Below are 16,716 nucleotides of genomic sequence, written 5' to 3' on the forward strand. Positions count from 1 at the left end.
CATTCTACCAGGTGCAAGGTCGGTAAGCGGCAGTTGGGCCTAGAGCCCAGGCAGACCGCCTCCCGCCCCTTCCCCCCCCCCACCTCCCCACCTTCACAGAGCCTTCCCTGGGGAAGCAGAGAGGACAGGGCAGCATGGTCCCAGCAGGAGTGGCCTGCTGGTTCCATGCTAGGCCTCTGGAGGACAAAGGGTTCGGTCACTCCTGGGGTCACAGGCCCCTACTATGTACATACTCAGCACCAGGAGGGCACTGGAATTGGTGCATACTTCCATGTGCAGGTGGAGAGTGAGAGTCACTGGAGGAGCTAGACCCTAGAGAGAGGACATGGGGGCCTGGGGACAGCCCCCCGCCCCAACCAAAGCCCAGCTTCCATGAGATGGGCCCATCGGGCCTAGGAATAACACTTCTCTTGGACTCAAGCCTGGGCCTGACACCCTCAGGTTCTGAGGCTCAGTTCTGGTCCCCTGACTAGTGACCTCACCTCACCCCAGAGCTTACGAACAGAGGCACAGGGCCCCCATGTGGATCACAGAGCCAAGCCCTGTCCTCCCAGGGCCTCCTGGATCTCGCGTGGTGTTGACTTGTGCTGTGCGGGACAGGCAGGTTCCTGTGTCCTACGAGCATACCTCCTGTCCCACATCCTTTACTCCTTGGCTGGCTGACTTGTGAGAACTGGAAGGCCCTTGCTCCCAGCTGTAAAATGGGCTGACTGTGGGACAAGATGGTGAAAGGGAAAACACACACACATGCACACATGTGAGTGTACACGCACGCATACACCCAGAGCGCGTGTCACAGGGAGGTGCAGGCACACACATGTGCACCCATGTGCACACACAGGCCCCCTTAGTGGGTGTCAGGGGAGTCACACGCCATATGGGCAAGCTCCCCTGGGCAGCTCCTGCTGCTGTCCCCTGCAGCTCAGGTCCCTGTGCCCACTCCCTACTCGGCTGCCTTTGTGGATGGGACCTGGCTGAGCCAGGGCCCCTGCAGGGGGGGTCCAGACAGGCAACAGGGGTGCCTGAAGCTGCTGCCAGAGGCTCAGCTGCTGCTAGGCTTTCAAGAGTTAACGTCTGCAGGATCAGGGAGCCTCACCGGCTCTTTAATCAGGGACATCGAATCCGAGTGCCTGGGAGGAGCAGCAGTCGCCTTCAGAGGCCAGTGCTGCAGCAAGCCCAGGGAGCAGCCGTGCCTGGGGCAGCCCAGGATGGAGCTTTGCAGCCTTCCTTTGTGTGCCCCAGGTGGGCGTTCCGGGAAACAGGTCCCTGGCCCCTGACAGACAGCCAGGGCGGGTGACATAGTGAAGGCATGACGTTGAGCCTCCTCTCCCTCTTGTCCCAGGACATCACGGCCCTGTGGCTCCTGCTGAAGGCCCGCTCAGGTGTGTGGGGTTCCTGTGGTGACTGGGGGCGGGGACCTTTGCGGCTGGCAGAGGTGGGAGGGGCCCTGGGCTGGGCTGGCAAGTAAATGACTGGGTTGAGGCTGGTGTGGGGGATGGTGCAGGCAGCTGCGCCTTCGAGGTGGGGGTGCTCCCTGTGGCCCCAGGACCCGTTCGCCCCTGTATCTGCTCCTGGAATGGAGTCGCATGTACCTGCGCAGAAGGACGGGAAACGGGGGTGCTCCTCTGCCTCCTTTGTTCAGGATTTCTCCTGTGTGGCGCGCGAACGAGGGAAGGCCGGCCTGGGAGTATTGTCCAGAGCCGGGTGCTTCCTCAGTGGAAGAGCAGTGCTGGCCACCGGCTTTGGGACTAAGAAGACAAGGTTTCTAGGGAAGGGAACGCAGCCACCAGCTGGGAAAAGGGGAACGGGCACACAGAGAGGAAGCAGTCATTGCTAAGAAAGGAAGGAAATGCATTTTGAGGTAACTGGCGATAATTATTTTGCAGAGGCCATTTCTGCCAAGTAATGATGAATAATTCATATTTTCTGTGTATTTTCACGAACGGAACCTCAACTGTCAGTCACAACAAATAAACATAGAAAGTTTGCCACTTTAAAATGAAACAACTGATGTGATAAATGGTGAGTTAAAGGGGCATGCCCGGCCTCCAAGGCTGGGCAAGGGTGGCAAGTTCCAGCAGCGCTCAGGCCGCACCGGCCTCCTCTGCCTGGCCAGCTTTGCATTAGTGGGGTCCACAGGACTGCAGAACCAAGGCCCCAGCCCTCCTGGGCTCCCTCCCTCCTTCTCTGTCTTCCTCAGTCTCTGTCACTCAGTCTCGGAATCTATGACCTTAAGGTAATCTCCTTGTCTCTCCCCGTTTCTCTGCCTGTACCTGTCTCTGTTTTTTGTCTGTCTGTCTGTCTGTCTGTCTCTCTCTCTCTCACACACACACACTGGTGGCTCTGATCAGCTCACCCAGGGACACCCTTGCTCCACACTATTGCTCATTGCTTTTGTTTGTCTGAGAGGTGTTTGGTGAGTGCTAATGTAATTTCTTGTTTGCGCTGAGATTTTGTGAAGTCCATAGCTAGTGGGGAAAATGTGCATGTCTGCAATTGGACTTTGAGAGTGGATGGGAATCCTGGGCCTGGGCCTGGCGCCTGGTGCTGGGACGGGGGAGACCAGCAGAGCACCTTTCCAGAGAGGTAGGCAGCTCACATGAGCTCCAGCAGGAAGGCCAGGCATCTGTTGGGGTCATCATGTTTTTCTGAGCTTTAATGGAGTGATTTTTGTTTTCCTGTTAACAAATAATTATTCTAGAACTGGTAAAAAAAGGAAAACATCCACCAAAGTCTACCATCAAAAGCTCCTTTTCTAAAGAGCAGTGGATGGCATACCAGGAACACATGACATGTGAGTGCTCTGTGCATGTGACATGTGCACCGTACCCGCACCTTTTCTATAAAAGTCAGCTGACACACAGAGGCCTCGGCAGGATGTGGGGCAGTGTAGGAAGTCCGGGCCTGGTATGGGCTGCGGCTCACCTGGCGGAGGCTCTCTGTGGAGTCGGTGTACACCTGGGGAATGCAGGCAGGCGCCACCCTGGCCTTTCTGGCCAGGTCACAGAGACCCTGCACAGAAACCATGTGTGCTTTGCTCACACTAATTTTTGCTGTATCTGCAACCCCAGCATTGAGCTTCCAAACAGGGCAACCCCCGTGGTTGGATTTGCACCATGCTATCTGGTTGGTAGAGTTGCCCATTGGTTGGATTTGCAGTGTGCCATTGTCTGTTGGTGGAGTTGCCTGTTGGTGGATTTGTGGTGTGTCATTGTCTGTTGGTGGAGTTGCCCGTTGGTTGGATTTGTAGTGTGTCATTGTCTGTTGGGGGAGTTGCCCGTTGGTTGGATTTGCAGTGTGCCATCGTCTGTTGGTGGAGTTGCCCATTGGTTGGATTTGTGGTCTGTCATTGTCTGTTGGTGGAGTTGCCCCTTGGTTGGATTTGCGGTATGCCATTGTCTGTTGGTGAAGTTGCCCTTTGGTTGGATTTGCGGTGTGCCGTTGTCTGTTGGTGGAGTTGTCCCTTGGTTGGATTTGCGGTGTACCATCATTTGGTTGGTGGGCATGGGGGTGGGGCTCTTCCCAGCCTCTGTTGGCCACCTACAGGTTGCTTTCTGGCATGGACAGGTGTCAGGTTCACTGGAATTGGCCTTGTGGCATGGCCTCTTGGTTTTTTCTCCCTTGGGCACAAGTCCCAGCAGCACGGGTCTCCTCTCATGACCCTCATGCCTATGTGGAGGGCCTTACCTGCTGGAGGCGTGGGGCTGGGGTCAGGCCAGGGACTCCAAATAGTCCCAAACTCTGCCCCCAGCCCTGCTAGGCCCCTGATCCAGTATACCATGGTCCACCCAGCACTCTGGCTGGAGATGAGGCTCAGGGAAGGGAATCTACCGTATACCATATGCACATGCACACATATGCACACAGAGCACAGGGACCAGCCCTTCCTAATGGGGTGTGTAAGCAGGTACTGAGTGCAAGAACATACCCAGGGGATGTTGGTCATTGACCTGGCCTGGGACAAAAACAACTTGGACTTTGCCAGAGCTTTTGGGTTGCAGAATGATTTCTGAGAAATGCCAGTGCTTGCTTCCTTCCGGTAGCCTGTGCATGACCTGAGTAGGTGGGTTTGCATTTGTTAAGTAGAATTACTGAATTCGGCAGACTCTGAGGAACCGGGGGCACCCAGCACAAGGAAATGTGAGCTGGTGTGTGAGGCACGGCAGTTTCCGGGTTGCTTGGTGTACGTGGTTTCTGCTTCAGTAGCCGGGCACCCTGGCTCACCTGTCCATCTCTCAGCCGTAGCCTCATGCTGGTCAGGCAGAGCCCAGGCCGACCCTGAGTCAGCCTCTCCCAATCCAACCTGCTGAGAGAGCTAACCTGCACCGAATGCAGCCTAGGGTGGCACAGCCCCCTGATGCACGTAGCCTTCACCCCACTGTCCTGCTCCAGCCGTACCTCACTGTGTGGGGCATCTGGCTGCCCCTCCAGATGCCCTGGGGGGCCATGCTGAGGCTCCAGGCCCAGAGGAGGCCTGTCTGGCACAGCTGTGGCTCCTTGGACCTGAACAGTGACTGATGGAATAAGCCTAATGTGCCATCTCTCCACTCAACCCACCGCTTCTCCACTGTATTCCTGCTGCACCCTTGCCCCCAGAACCCCTACCCCTTGGTCCTAGCCCCCAGAATGGGTGAGGGAAGCTGGCTGGCAGGATGGTGGGGCCAGGTGACCCTCCACTTCAGAGTTGGGGTCTGCCCCACAGGGGCCCTGCGCCATGGTCTGGAACACTGAGCAGGGACGAGGGCACCTCTGTCCCCACGGTGCACTGTGTGTGAGATGTGCTGAGGCTGAGGAGTTCCAGCACACACACCTGTGTGTATGCGCACATGGGCTCAATTTACACACACACACACACACACACACACACACACACACATACACATATACACGGTGACTGTGGAGAGGACTGCACTCATCATTGTAGTCAGGATTTCATCACAACATATGTTAAAGTACCACATGGTACTCTTTTAAATGGCAGGATTTGTTTTAAATATCTTTTGTCCAAGACTGGGTATTGAATTTGGTATCTGATGCTTTTGCTCACTGGCTGGTGCGCTGCCACCTGAGCCACACCTCCAACCCTTTAAATGTGTTTAATTCTCTTTAAGTAGTTGTACAAAGGAGTGCCCATCCACCAAATCCATTTATGAACACTGTGTACCTTGATCAGTGTCACCCCTCCCATTGTTCTTTCTCACCCTTCCTGCTCCCTCAATCCCCTCGGTTCTGTAGGATCTATGTTTATGTCTGTGTGCACCCCTCTTCCTCTCTTCATTCATCTAACTCCTCCCCTTGACCTCAGCCCTCGCCTTTTACACGCCTGTTTCCTGGTGGTCACTTTGTTGGACTGTGAGTGAGAAAAGCACAGGTCTTACTTGTTTTCTCAGTGAGTCTGGGGAACACAGAAACCGAGGTTGGGAGACCTTGCTGCATTCAGGTCCTGTACAGATAGCATGGCGGGCGCAGGCGCATGAAAGCCGGAGAGCGGAACCAGCTGCTCAGGCCGCAGGGAGAGCGGGATGGGCTGCAAGGGCCAAATGGAGAGAGCGGGAGAGAGGAACGGGCCACACAGACCGCAGGGAGGGTAGGGATGGGCCAAGTGGGCTGAACAGAGAGAGCAGGAGAGCAGAACGGGCAGCTCAGGCCGCAGGGAGAGCGGGACAGGCCACACAGGCTGTTCTCAAGAAATAAATACTAAAGCCACCACAAGCCCACCCAAGCTTTCCCCAAGCCCCCTGCTGTCCCCATGACCTCCCTACCCCCAAGCTGGGGCCTCCATTACCGGTCTCCTGGAGACCATCAGCCAGCCAGTATTGGCTGTGTCTGCACGACGTGTACAGCGGGAGTGCTTCCCCAGTGACCACAGGGGCAGGATGACCAGACTGCCATGTGTCCTGAGTCTCTCTGTCCCTGTGCAGGAGGTGGCCGTCGGAGAGCCCTACCCAGCGCCCTGCCCCATGGCCACCAGCTGTTCTGGGTGCAGCAGCTGCAGGGTCCACCCAGCACGCATACTGCTGGGTGAGCCCTCAGCTGCTGTCAGCACACACAGGCCTTGTGAGAGGAGGCCAGAGGGCAGGTGTGCCTCGGGCCCACTGGAGAGGACAGGATAGGCAGGGAGGGACGCGTACTCCACATGCTAGCCTCTCCTCCCCGAAAGCTCAGGTGGCCCTGAGAGACTGGAGAGTCTTGGTCTATGCTCAGGGGAGGCCCAGAGCTGGAGGCCCAGAGCCAGAGGCCAGTCTGCTTTTGCTGGCTGTCCTACATGGCAAACACTCTGAGCAGCTCTGCACAGCACCCTTCCTCCCCCTGGGGCCTCAGAGTGGTCAGATCTGGGGGTCAGCACTGAGTGCTCAGCACCCCCATCCCCGGCCCCTGAATGTACCACTAGTACCAAAGCCAGGAGAGGCAGAGGCATCAGAGTGGACTGGACAGCATGGCTAGGGTCTGTGCACTCTCCCAGGGCCCATGCGCTCCCTCAGCCTGCACCTCTGTGTGGACTCATCCACCACCCTCCATGTGGTCCCTGTGTCTCAGCCCTTTTAGGCATTGTTTGTTTGTTTGTGTTTTTCAGCAGTACTGGAGTTTAAATTGAGGGTTTCACACTCACCTCAGCCAGCACTCTACCACTTGAACCATGCCTTTATCCCAGCCTTTTGCTGGTTATTTTGGAATCTCACAGACCTTTCTGTCTAGGTTGACTCTGAACTACAGTCCTCTAGATCTCTTGAGTAGCTAAGATTACAGGCATGGGCCACTGGTACCCTGCCCTGTTACACTCTTTTTTTTTGGGGGGTCCGGTTGTGGGGCCTGAACTCTGGGCCTGAGCGCTGTCCCTCAGCTCCTCAGCTCAAGGCTAGCGCTCTACCACTTGAGCCACAGCGCCACTTCCAGCTTTTTTTTTCTTTTTGCCTATGTGGTGCTGAGGAATCGAACCCAGGGCCTCAGGCATGCAAGGCAAGTGCTCTACCACTGAGCCAACTTCCCAGCCCCCCTGTTACACTCTTAAAGCATGATTCAGAGAACTACAAAGAGCTCCAAGCCTCAGTATTTACTGTAAGCTTCATCAGAGGTTTTTCAGTATTAATTTACATAAGGTATCAGTGGCACCCCAGGGGTGATTTCTTCTTTGACAGTTTTCTGTTGCCTAATTGGTTATGTCATTGTTAAATCTACACATATGTTAGGGCTGTTTTCACCTCCTTCCACCACACGTCCTGCCCTTCCCGCTAAGAGGTCATATCTGCAGTAGGTTTACACTGTCTGCTTGTGATGGGCAAGTCCAGTCCTGGCCAGTAGCAGGGTCACCGCCCAAACAGATTGCTCAAGAAAGGAGAAAAGGCCAAGTTCGCATCACTAGGAAAGCAGTATGGAGCCTAGCTGAAGTGACATATGTTTTTCTTTAAAACACCAACAAGAAAAACCCAAGCCGGGCACCGGTGGCTCATATCAGTAATCCTAGATACTCAGGAGGCTGACATCTGAGGATCGTGGTTCAAAGCCAACATGGGCAGGGAAGTCCGTGAGACTCTTATCTCTAATCACCAGAAAACCGGAAGTAGTTCTGTGGCTCAAGTGGTAGAGCACTAGCCTTGAGCTGAAGAGCTGAGGGACAGTGCCCAGGCCTAGAGTTCAGGTACCACAACTGACAAAAAACAAACAACAACAACAAAAAAAACACAAACACACACACACACAAAAACCAGGCCAGTTGCCAACAGCTCATGCCTATAGTCCTAGCTATTCAGGAGGCTGAGATCTAAGGATCGAAGTACCAAACCAGCCTGGGCAGAAAAGTGTGAGAATCTCATCTCCAATTAACCACAAAAAGCCAGAGGTGAAGCTGTGGCTCACGTGGTAGAGTGCTAGCCTTGAGGGAAAAAAAGAGGGCTCAGGGATAGTGCCCAGGTCCTGAGTTCAAGCCCGGGACTGGCACACATGCACATGCATGCTCACATGCTCACATGCGCACGCGCACACACACACACACACACACACACACACACACATACTCTAAAGCCAAGACAAGCATCAGCTGTGGCTGGAGCCAGGCCTCCTGGGACAGTGCATGTCTTCCCTGTGTCTGCATCACACGGAGGCATCTCTGCAGAGCACCTGCTCGGTCCAGACCCTGCCTCTGCCCTTCCCCAGGATGTGTCCATGGTGGAGGGCTGAAGGGCAGGTGCAGCTGGATGGCTGGCACTGAATTGTGAGCAAGGCTAGGAGCCCTTCCAGGCCCAGACTTTGGGCCCGTTGCCGCATCATCTCTACATCTTTCATCGTGTCATTGCTACAGGTACATCCCAGGCCAGGGCTAGAGTGTGGTAGGTCCTGGGGTGTAGAAGTGGCTTCTTCAGAGGACCTGGAAACCTGACCACCAGGAGTGGAAAGGACCGCATGAGGGCCAGACACGGCGCCTGGATCATTGGCTCCTGACACCTCACGTGGTCCGGGATTGGACCACGTCTGTCTCTGATGGACTCCTTTTGTGGTCCTGGGTCTGGTCGGTCCCTGACCCCTTATGTGTTCCTGTGCCTGGCTCCCATAGGGCACTGGAGGTCGGCACAGCAGCCTCACCCCCATCTGCCCTCAGGTCAGTTTCTGTACCTCATTCCCAGTCACTCTACAACGCACAGTGCACCCCGAGCCCTGTACCCCACTCCACTGGGGCCGTGCCACTCCCAGCTCACCCCCAGAGGGGATGGCTCACCTCTGGTCAGCACATGGTGCTGACCTCTGAGCAGCAGTGTTTCCCTGCAGCAGGGGCGGCTTGGTGGGGCTTCTTCTTGCAAATGCAGATCGGAGTCTCTGAAGTCTCAGATCAGAAGCCGACGTTCAGACTTTACCATGTTGTTCTGAGTCCTGGCTTCTCCCCTGTGCTGAGAGACGGTGGGGGGCAGGGCGCTATTGTCCCAAAGCGGGGTCCTCACAGGAGGCCCACCCTAGAGCTGGGCTGCCCACAGAGGCGAAAGTTCAGTGAGTTCAACTCACCAGGCACTGTTGGCTCATGCCTGTAATCTCAGCTGCGTGGGAAGCTTAGAGCGGGAGGGTTGTGGTTCGAGGCCATCTCAGAAAATGGTCACAAGACCCCCTTTCAACCCATCGGTGAGCCATAGTGGGGTGCGCCTGCAATGCTGAACTGAGGTTGGGAGGAGAACTGTGCGGGCCATCCTGGGCAAAAAGATTGTGTCTCCATGGAGAGGGTGGGACGTTGTGGCACACGCCTGCAAGCCCAGCCCAGGTCGAGTGGCTCTCAGGAAAGCCGACCTCTTCCTTCAGGGCCAAGGGCAGGGATGGGTTCTTGATGCCCAGGGCAGGGGTGGTGAGGGAGGGGGGAGGGGAGGGCGGCAGCACTTCCCTGGGATGTGGGCTTGGGGCTGGGGAACTGGACGGTCAGACATCCCAGGCTTGGTGGCGGTGTGGAAGAGCAGCAGTTGTAGGTGCGCAGAGGGGCAGGCCCAGGTTGCAGGGCCCTGATGGTGGGGCAGGGGCGGGGGGGAAGCTCAGACCGGGGGCTCAATGCACCCCCGCAGACACTTAGCACCAGGCCTCATCCACGTGTCTGGGGCCAGGACCCCTTGGCAGATGGAGGGCGTAGAGTGGCTCTGGAGGACCAAGTTACCAGGGAGACTGGGGCCACCACATGGGGGGTCCACTGTGACCCCTCGCCATGCCAGCCACAGCGGCTCCCAACCCTGCCAGCTCTGCCCCACAGCCCACTCCATCTCTCCAAGCAGGGGTCTGGGATGAGGCGTCCGGTGGTTAATGTGGCTCCACCCCCCTCACCCTCCCACCCCCACATGGTCATCTGTTCTTTAACAACAAAAATATATTTATGTCATCTTTTCTGTGCATCTTTATCTCAAAAGTTGTGAGGACCCATGGGAGAAAACATTTAGTGACGAAGTCAATTTAGGTGCTGCGTGTATGAGATGAGAAATATTTGTGGCTCACGCAAGAAAAGGATGGAGACTTAAAATGTGACAATTCTGCTAGCCCAGCTGGTGGAAATCTCAGACGTTCTGAGCAGCTGAATCCAACACAGCCCTCAGCGTAGCAACAGCCTGTGCAAGAACTCCGTCCTTCTGGGATGAGTGACATCAAATACCCTCCTTACCAAATTGAAGTCTACTCTGCATCCTGCTGGCTTTTCCTCTGGCCCTTTTCTGTGGACATCCGGCCCTTGGTCGAGACTCTGGTGGGCCTGAGGGGTAGACACAGCCCCTCTGTGGCCTGTGACGCAATCCCCCGGGACCCTCAACCCCAGACACTGAAAAGATGCGATTGTATCTGACAGGGTGCAAATGCCCTGGAGAATAGGCTCTTTGCCAGCTATAAATAAAGGGTGATAATTAGCAAATAATAGGCTTTACTGTGTGGCCGGAGGTGCCCTCCTGGCTGAGTGGGCAGGGAGCCCTTTCTTCCTTCCCCCATCCCTGTGAGGGAGGCCGGGCTCTGGCCAAAGTCACCAGCAAACAGTAGGCCTGCCTCCACCGCGAGCAGTTGCTCCCCACCTTGGGCAGGTGCCCCTCCACCCACTGCCTTTCCTCTCTCTGTCCACCTGGTGGCCCTTGACTGCAGGATGCTGCTGTCGGGGCTGCCTTTTGCTCACACACAGGAGCTCTGTGAGGGCCGGCCCTGCCCTTTGACCCCATGAGGAGGGGCCAACCCATTTCCTGTTAGGACATTATTTTCTGGGAGACCCGGGTCACTGCAGGGTCTCCGTCTCCTTCCTGTCTGTCCACACATTGTGATTCTTGGATGTTCTTGTATTGATTGGTTCCGGGTTTTAGACGTCCCACTCAGAGCCCAGGGCTCCTGTGTAAGGTCCAGCTGCTCCTTGCATGCCAAGTAGAGACACGGTGAAGGACAGATGGATCTGTGACATGACAGCACTTCAGTGCATCTTCAGCCATCTCCAGGGTACAGACATTGGCTTCAGATTAAATAGGGAAAATTGGGGGCATATGGGAAAGCAGTCCCAGGTCAGAGGTATAGACTGATTGACCTCTAGCTCAGTCTTTGACTTTGAGGCTTGGTGTGTCAGCCATAGGGCTGGCTGTTCACTGCAAGGTGACAAGAAGACATCACCTGTACGAGGGCCAGTTTACCTTTGGTCACAAGATGCTTATGACAGGCCTGGCTTTCCAGAGGCCTGAGGTGATCACAAAGTGGCTGCAGGACGAATGGCTTGAATGCAAGGGCACTGTTGTGGTCATGGGGCTGTGGGGCTGGGTGCCGGCTTTTACCTTGTTTTTAGTTAATTTACCAATCCAGCCTCTTATCCACAAAGCACAGATTGGACGAGATTAAGAATGCTCTCATCACATAGCTTGGCGCTGTCCCATCAGTCCACAGTGGACATAAAAAGGTAGGAAGGAAAAAAACTAGCACGGAGGTGAGCTTGAAGCACAAAGCACCCCAGGGCCTGCTGTCTGAGAATGCCTTGTGCGATAACAAACAGCAGATGCTCCAGAATGTCCTCAGTCGGCTGCATGCCAGGGCTGACCAGTGGCCAGGAAGATGCCCCTGGCCTTTTGACCAAGCATCATGGGGACAGTAGAAGGCAGGGTGCCCGCAGGGTGGGGGACGTGGTGTCACATAGGGTGAGGGCCTTGAAACCGGACTAAAGCTGGGTAGAGAAAGACTCTACCTGCAGGACAAGAGATCTCACCTGAGGGCAGCCACGCACACCTAGGCCTACCTGCACACACAGAAGCTGGTCAGCTTGCAGGGGACACATCTTCTGGCAGCCTGTTTGAACCCATGGAAAGTCAGCCACCATCAGCCAACTGAGGCCCGGGAATGATACCATGTGCTCAGGAGCCTGGGTGTACCCCCATTGGAGTGCGGGGTTGGGGGGGCATCTCAGCATTACCATCCGGAACCCACAGAATAAACGTAAGGAACCATCCAGACCACAGTGCAAGTCAGGACTCAGAATGTTCACATCAGGAGCCCTCCCACTCAACTTCTCCTGTCCTGGGTGGGGGCAGTCAGAAGTTTTTCCTTTTCCTGAGTGGGGTGCAGTCAGAAGTCTTTCCTTTTCCAGGGGGTGCAGCCAGACGTGCTTGGGGCAGGTCTGTAGACCCAGGGCCAACGTCTCTCTCATCATGGCCAGGTCCAGGTGGATCTTGGCCAGCCTAAGGCTTAGGCCTCATCCCGGGCATTCTGAACGACTGTCCAGTTTGTCCTGGATGCAAAGAGCACGCTGGCCCCAGTGCCACTGGCAAACTCCCCGTGGTTTCTCACACCTTCACGAAGACCGCCAGTGTATCCCGCGCGAGGCATGAGTATGCAGGCCGCAGCTCCCCTGGCCCAGCCCATTATGTGTCGCCTTTGTGGGACTGTGGTCTTCAGTCCTACAGTCCCCACAAGTGGAAGCCTAGCCCCTGTCGTCGGGCTGACACTGGAAAGTGCGCCCTGTGTGTTGAGGAGGTCTGTGTCTGAAGAAGGTGACTGTCATCTACTTCCCAACTCCTCGTGCACAGGGCACGCCATGCCATGCGGCTCTGACAGGCATGCGTGGGCCTAGCAGAGCCTCACCAGCCCCAGTAGAAGGGCTGGCAGGGGCAGGCTACTCACGTCGCCAGCCAGCAGTCAGGCACCGTGGCTCGGGCCGGCTGTGTTCTGGCTTGTCTACACTGCTGGAGCCACAGGATCTAAGGTCGAGGCTGCACACATCTCCGGCCATTGTGGCCGGTCACCCAGGTGCCTGTGACACGCCACAGGCACGCGGTCCACAGGAGCAGTCTCCGGTGTCTGTCGGTGCTTCTGTGCTGTGGGGCGTGGACAGATTCTGGTGTGATGATGGAGTGCGGACAGCAGCACGCCAGCTGGAGGCCAGCCCTGTCTTGCACAGTGGCATCCATCTCTGCTCCAGCAGAGTCCAGCTGGGCCTGCTCCCTGTCCATCCCCAGGCTGCTGACCTGGAACTTGTGGTGGACAGAGCCGCCTATCCGTGCCTGAGGTCAGGAATTGGGCCTGCTCCTGTTCTGCTTCACCCGAATCATGCACTGGGAAAGGCCAGGGGCACGTGGCCGTGGCATTTGTGGAGGCCATGGGCCTCCGGGATTGGGGTGGGGCGGCAGGTGTCCTTTCCGGCCAGCACATCATTGATAGGCAACAGGTGAGAGCACAAGTGGTCTGGATGTCTGCCAGGACTAGGTGGGGAGGAGAGCAGGAGCTTGTTTACTTCATGAGCCAGGCCTAGCCCTTCCCCCCCTTCTCCCTCCTCCTCCTGTCCCTCCCCCTCCTTTCCCTCCTCCTCCCTTTTTTCCCCCTCCTTTCCTTCTTCCTCCTGTCCCTCCTCCTCCTTTCCCTCCCCCTCTTCTTCCTCCCCTTCCTTTCCTTCCTCCTTCTTTCCCTCCCCCTCCTTTCCCTTCCTCCTCTGTTCCCTCCTTCCTCCTTCCCCGACTTCCATCTGTCACTCTGTTTCTTTGCCTCCTCTCTCCATCATACACACATTTTAACCATTGATGGTGGCTCTCTGTGCTGGGAGAAACAGAAAGCTTGCTCCCATTGGAACCTGAAATACCTTTTTCCAGCACGTGATCTGACTGCAGCTCCCGGTGTTTGTGGCGCTGCTGGCCAGGCCAGTCCCTGTCCCCAGGGCCCTACCTGTGGGTGTGGGCGCGGCTTCCTGCGGTGACGGTGCCTCTGCTCTTCCTGCAGATGAAATCATGCACCAGGACATCGTCCCGCTCTGCGCGGCCGACATCCAGGAGCAGCTGAAGAAGCGCTTCGCTTACCTGTCCGGTGAGTTCCCGAGGCCGGGAAGGCTGGGGGAAGGGGCAGCCTCTGTGCAGGGACCTGGCACTGCCTGGGCTATCCTGGGACGGCACACCTCCGGGGCTGAACTAGTCTCACAAGGCCTTCCAGACTGCTCCCAGCCACTGCCTGGGGAGAAGCTGGTAGCACGGCCACCCTGGCCACCCTTTCGTTACAGGAGGGGTGGCCAGGCGTCAGGGCCCCGTCTATCTCCTCTGCTCATAACACAACACCCCAGGCTGGGTGAGTCATCCGGAGCTAGATCGCGGTGCACACGCCTATAATCCCAACTCCTCAGGAGGTAGAGATGGAAGGATCTTGAGTTCAAAGCCAACAAAATTAGTGAGGACCCCCCCCTTTTTAAAAAGTAAAAAAGAAATAAAACAGCTAAGGGGCATACATAGCTCAAGTGGTAGAGTACTTGCTTAGCAAGTGTGATTGCCAGTAGCACAGAGAGAGACAGAGACAAAAACAGAGCACATGAGAGCCCAGGTCTCAAGAGGATGAGGTCAGAACCGCCCTGGGTTGAGGGCTGAGCAGCCAAAGCTTGTGAAGATGCTACGGTCCACCACCCTGTCTCCCTCCTAGCCTCCCACCACCCCTTGCCACCTACATGCCCCAGCCTTGGGCCACTGGCTTCCACATTAACTGTGAGCTGCCCTGCCCTGTGGGCTGTATGTACCTGCGGTCGGCCCCACTGTATGCATCTCTCCCTGGTGTTCAGAAAACACCAGCCTGGAGCGTCAAGGTCCTTGTCAGAAGAGATCAAGGTTCGGGTCAGTCACAGCTTTCCTCAGTGGGCTTGACCACATCAGCTAGTCCTGCAGGACGGGCTCTCCCTGCACAACAGACTCCAGACACCGAGTCACACAGTGGATTCCTCCTCTGGCTGCTCAGATCCTGAGCTGGTGCCCCTCACTGCTCCACAGCCCGTCCATGCCAGGGTGCCCATCCATGCTAGAGTGCTGTCCATGCCAGTGCCTATCTACTGCTTTATGCTGCTGCCCTCCAGAGGGCGCCCTGAGGTTTGAGAGGCCTAAGATGAAGCATCTCAGTGCTTACTGGTGCAGGCTTCTGCCTTTCATTTTCACCTCACCTGGCCCTCGAGGCAGCGTCCCTGCCACCCCCAGCACCTGGACCAACGGCAGTGCTATCAGTTCAAGAACTGGGTGGGCCCTTCCGGTCTGGGCGGGGCTGGGCCTCACACCAGCCTGGAGGTGGTGACTCTGGGAGGCCAAGGAGGCCCTGATGAGCCCACTCTCGGCCTGTGGAGTGGGCCACCTCCCCCCTGGGGGCTCCTGGGCCTCTACCCTGCATGAGGCCACTGCCCACGCTTCTCTCAACACCTGCCAGTGTCCACACCCTTATCTGCTCGGCTTCCTGCTTGGCTCTTTCCCACATGATAGTAAGGTTCTGAGTAGTTGAACTGCAGTTCTTTCCAAATGTGAAGCCACTGGTGTCCTGAGAGCCCTAAGGCCTCCTCCCTGCCTCCAGCACCTGGAGCCAGCACCTCTCTGGAAGTCACAGCAGTTGCTTCAGCCCATGTGCCTCACAAGGCAAGACCCATCGGAGCCACTCAGAGTCAGCCAGGTGGAGTCAGCCAGGCCCTGGGGCCTCAGAGAGGCCCAGGTGCACCCATCATCTGGGGCCAGCCTACCCGCCCAGCGTCACATCCGAGGCTCCGGCACCACCCATGTGGTCTGGTTCCGGGTCCCCCGGAGCAGCCTAGAACCAGGGCAAAGGCCTTGCTGTGGCCATGATGGACTTAGATGGTGGTAGGGTAGCCTGGGGAGCAGCTGTGCTCTATAACGTTCCCACAGGATGGATCCTGTGCTTGCAGGGGACGCACTCATTGGGCATTGCACTCGGTGTGAGCAGAGCAAGCCCTTCTCATTCCCACGCCACATCAGAGAACCACACAGTCACACTCGCATAGCTATGCCGTTGCAGCAGGTGGAGAAGAGTGTGTTCCCGTGGCGAGTTCCCCTGGCGCATTCCGTGGCAGGGAGAGACAGGGTCCAGGCCACATGGGCTCCTCCGTGGCCTGACTGCCGGTGTGGGGAGGTGGGGACTCACACACCTTGGAATTGCTATGCGAGCAGCTGTAGCCTGCGGTCAGCTTGCCGCCCACACAGGAACCCAGTGGACATGGAGCTGGCTGTACCACATTCCCAGTTAGTCCTGTCAGAAAGCAAAGGGCAGGCGTGGCCACCCCCCTTCCCCAGGCTTGCTGGCCTCTTCTGGTACCGTCCTCCTGCCCTTCATTGAATGAAAAGTTGTCTCCTAGCGCCACATGAAGCTGAGCCATGGCAGGTCCAATCCCCAAAGGGCTGTTAACTGGGACAGATCGGACAATGGACAAAGCTTTCAGTCTGTCTGCAGCAGGGACCTGGCCTTTTGAGCAGCAAGAATTCAAGATGATGAAGGATGGCTGAGAACCGAAGACAGCTCTGCTCAGTGCCACAAGGAACACATCTTCAGTCAGGACAGGGCCAGAAGGCCAAGAGGCTCCGAGGCAGTAGGCAGAGCATGGCTACTCAGAAGGGACACTTCCAGCCTGTGGCCCTGACTGGGCTTAAGAGTTGGGGGACAGATGTCCTGTTTGAGGGTCACTAAATATTCCTTCTGTACATGTGCAGTTTTTTTCATAGATAATACAAGTCAGGTGCCAATGACTTCTATCTATAATCCTAGCTACTCAGGAAGCTGAGATCTGAGAATCACTTGTTTGAAGCCAGCCTGGGCAGGAAAGTCCATGAGACTCTTATCTCTACAAAGCTACCAGAAAAGCCAGAAGTGGATCTGTGGCTCTAGTGGTAGAATGCCAGTCTTAAGTGAGAAAGCTAAGGGACAGTGCCCAGGCTGAGTTCAAGCCCCAGTACTTGTGTGCATTCATGCACACACACACACACACACACACACACACACACACACACACACACACAC

The 16,716-nt window shown here is 56.4% G+C and overlaps 1 protein-coding gene across 1 annotated transcript in view; it reads left to right on the forward strand.

The window, feature by feature from the left end:
- The first annotated feature begins 1,301 nt into the window (after nucleotides 1-1,301).
- Nucleotides 1,302-16,716, forward strand: part of Mcf2l (MCF.2 cell line derived transforming sequence like) — a 61,962-nt gene continuing 46,547 nt past the window's right edge. The window contains exons 1-2 of the mRNA XM_042697078.1: nucleotides 1,302-1,382; nucleotides 13,675-13,758. Coding sequence (XP_042553012.1) covers nucleotides 1,310-1,382; nucleotides 13,675-13,758 — 157 coding nt within the window. The 5' untranslated portion in view covers nucleotides 1,302-1,309. The remainder of the gene's footprint in view (nucleotides 1,383-13,674; nucleotides 13,759-16,716) is intronic.

Source organism: Dipodomys spectabilis, unplaced genomic scaffold, assembly GCF_019054845.1.
Source record: "Dipodomys spectabilis isolate Male_0828 unplaced genomic scaffold, ASM1905484v1 ptg000215l, whole genome shotgun sequence".
NCBI classification, from domain to species: domain Eukaryota; kingdom Metazoa; phylum Chordata; class Mammalia; order Rodentia; family Heteromyidae; genus Dipodomys; species Dipodomys spectabilis.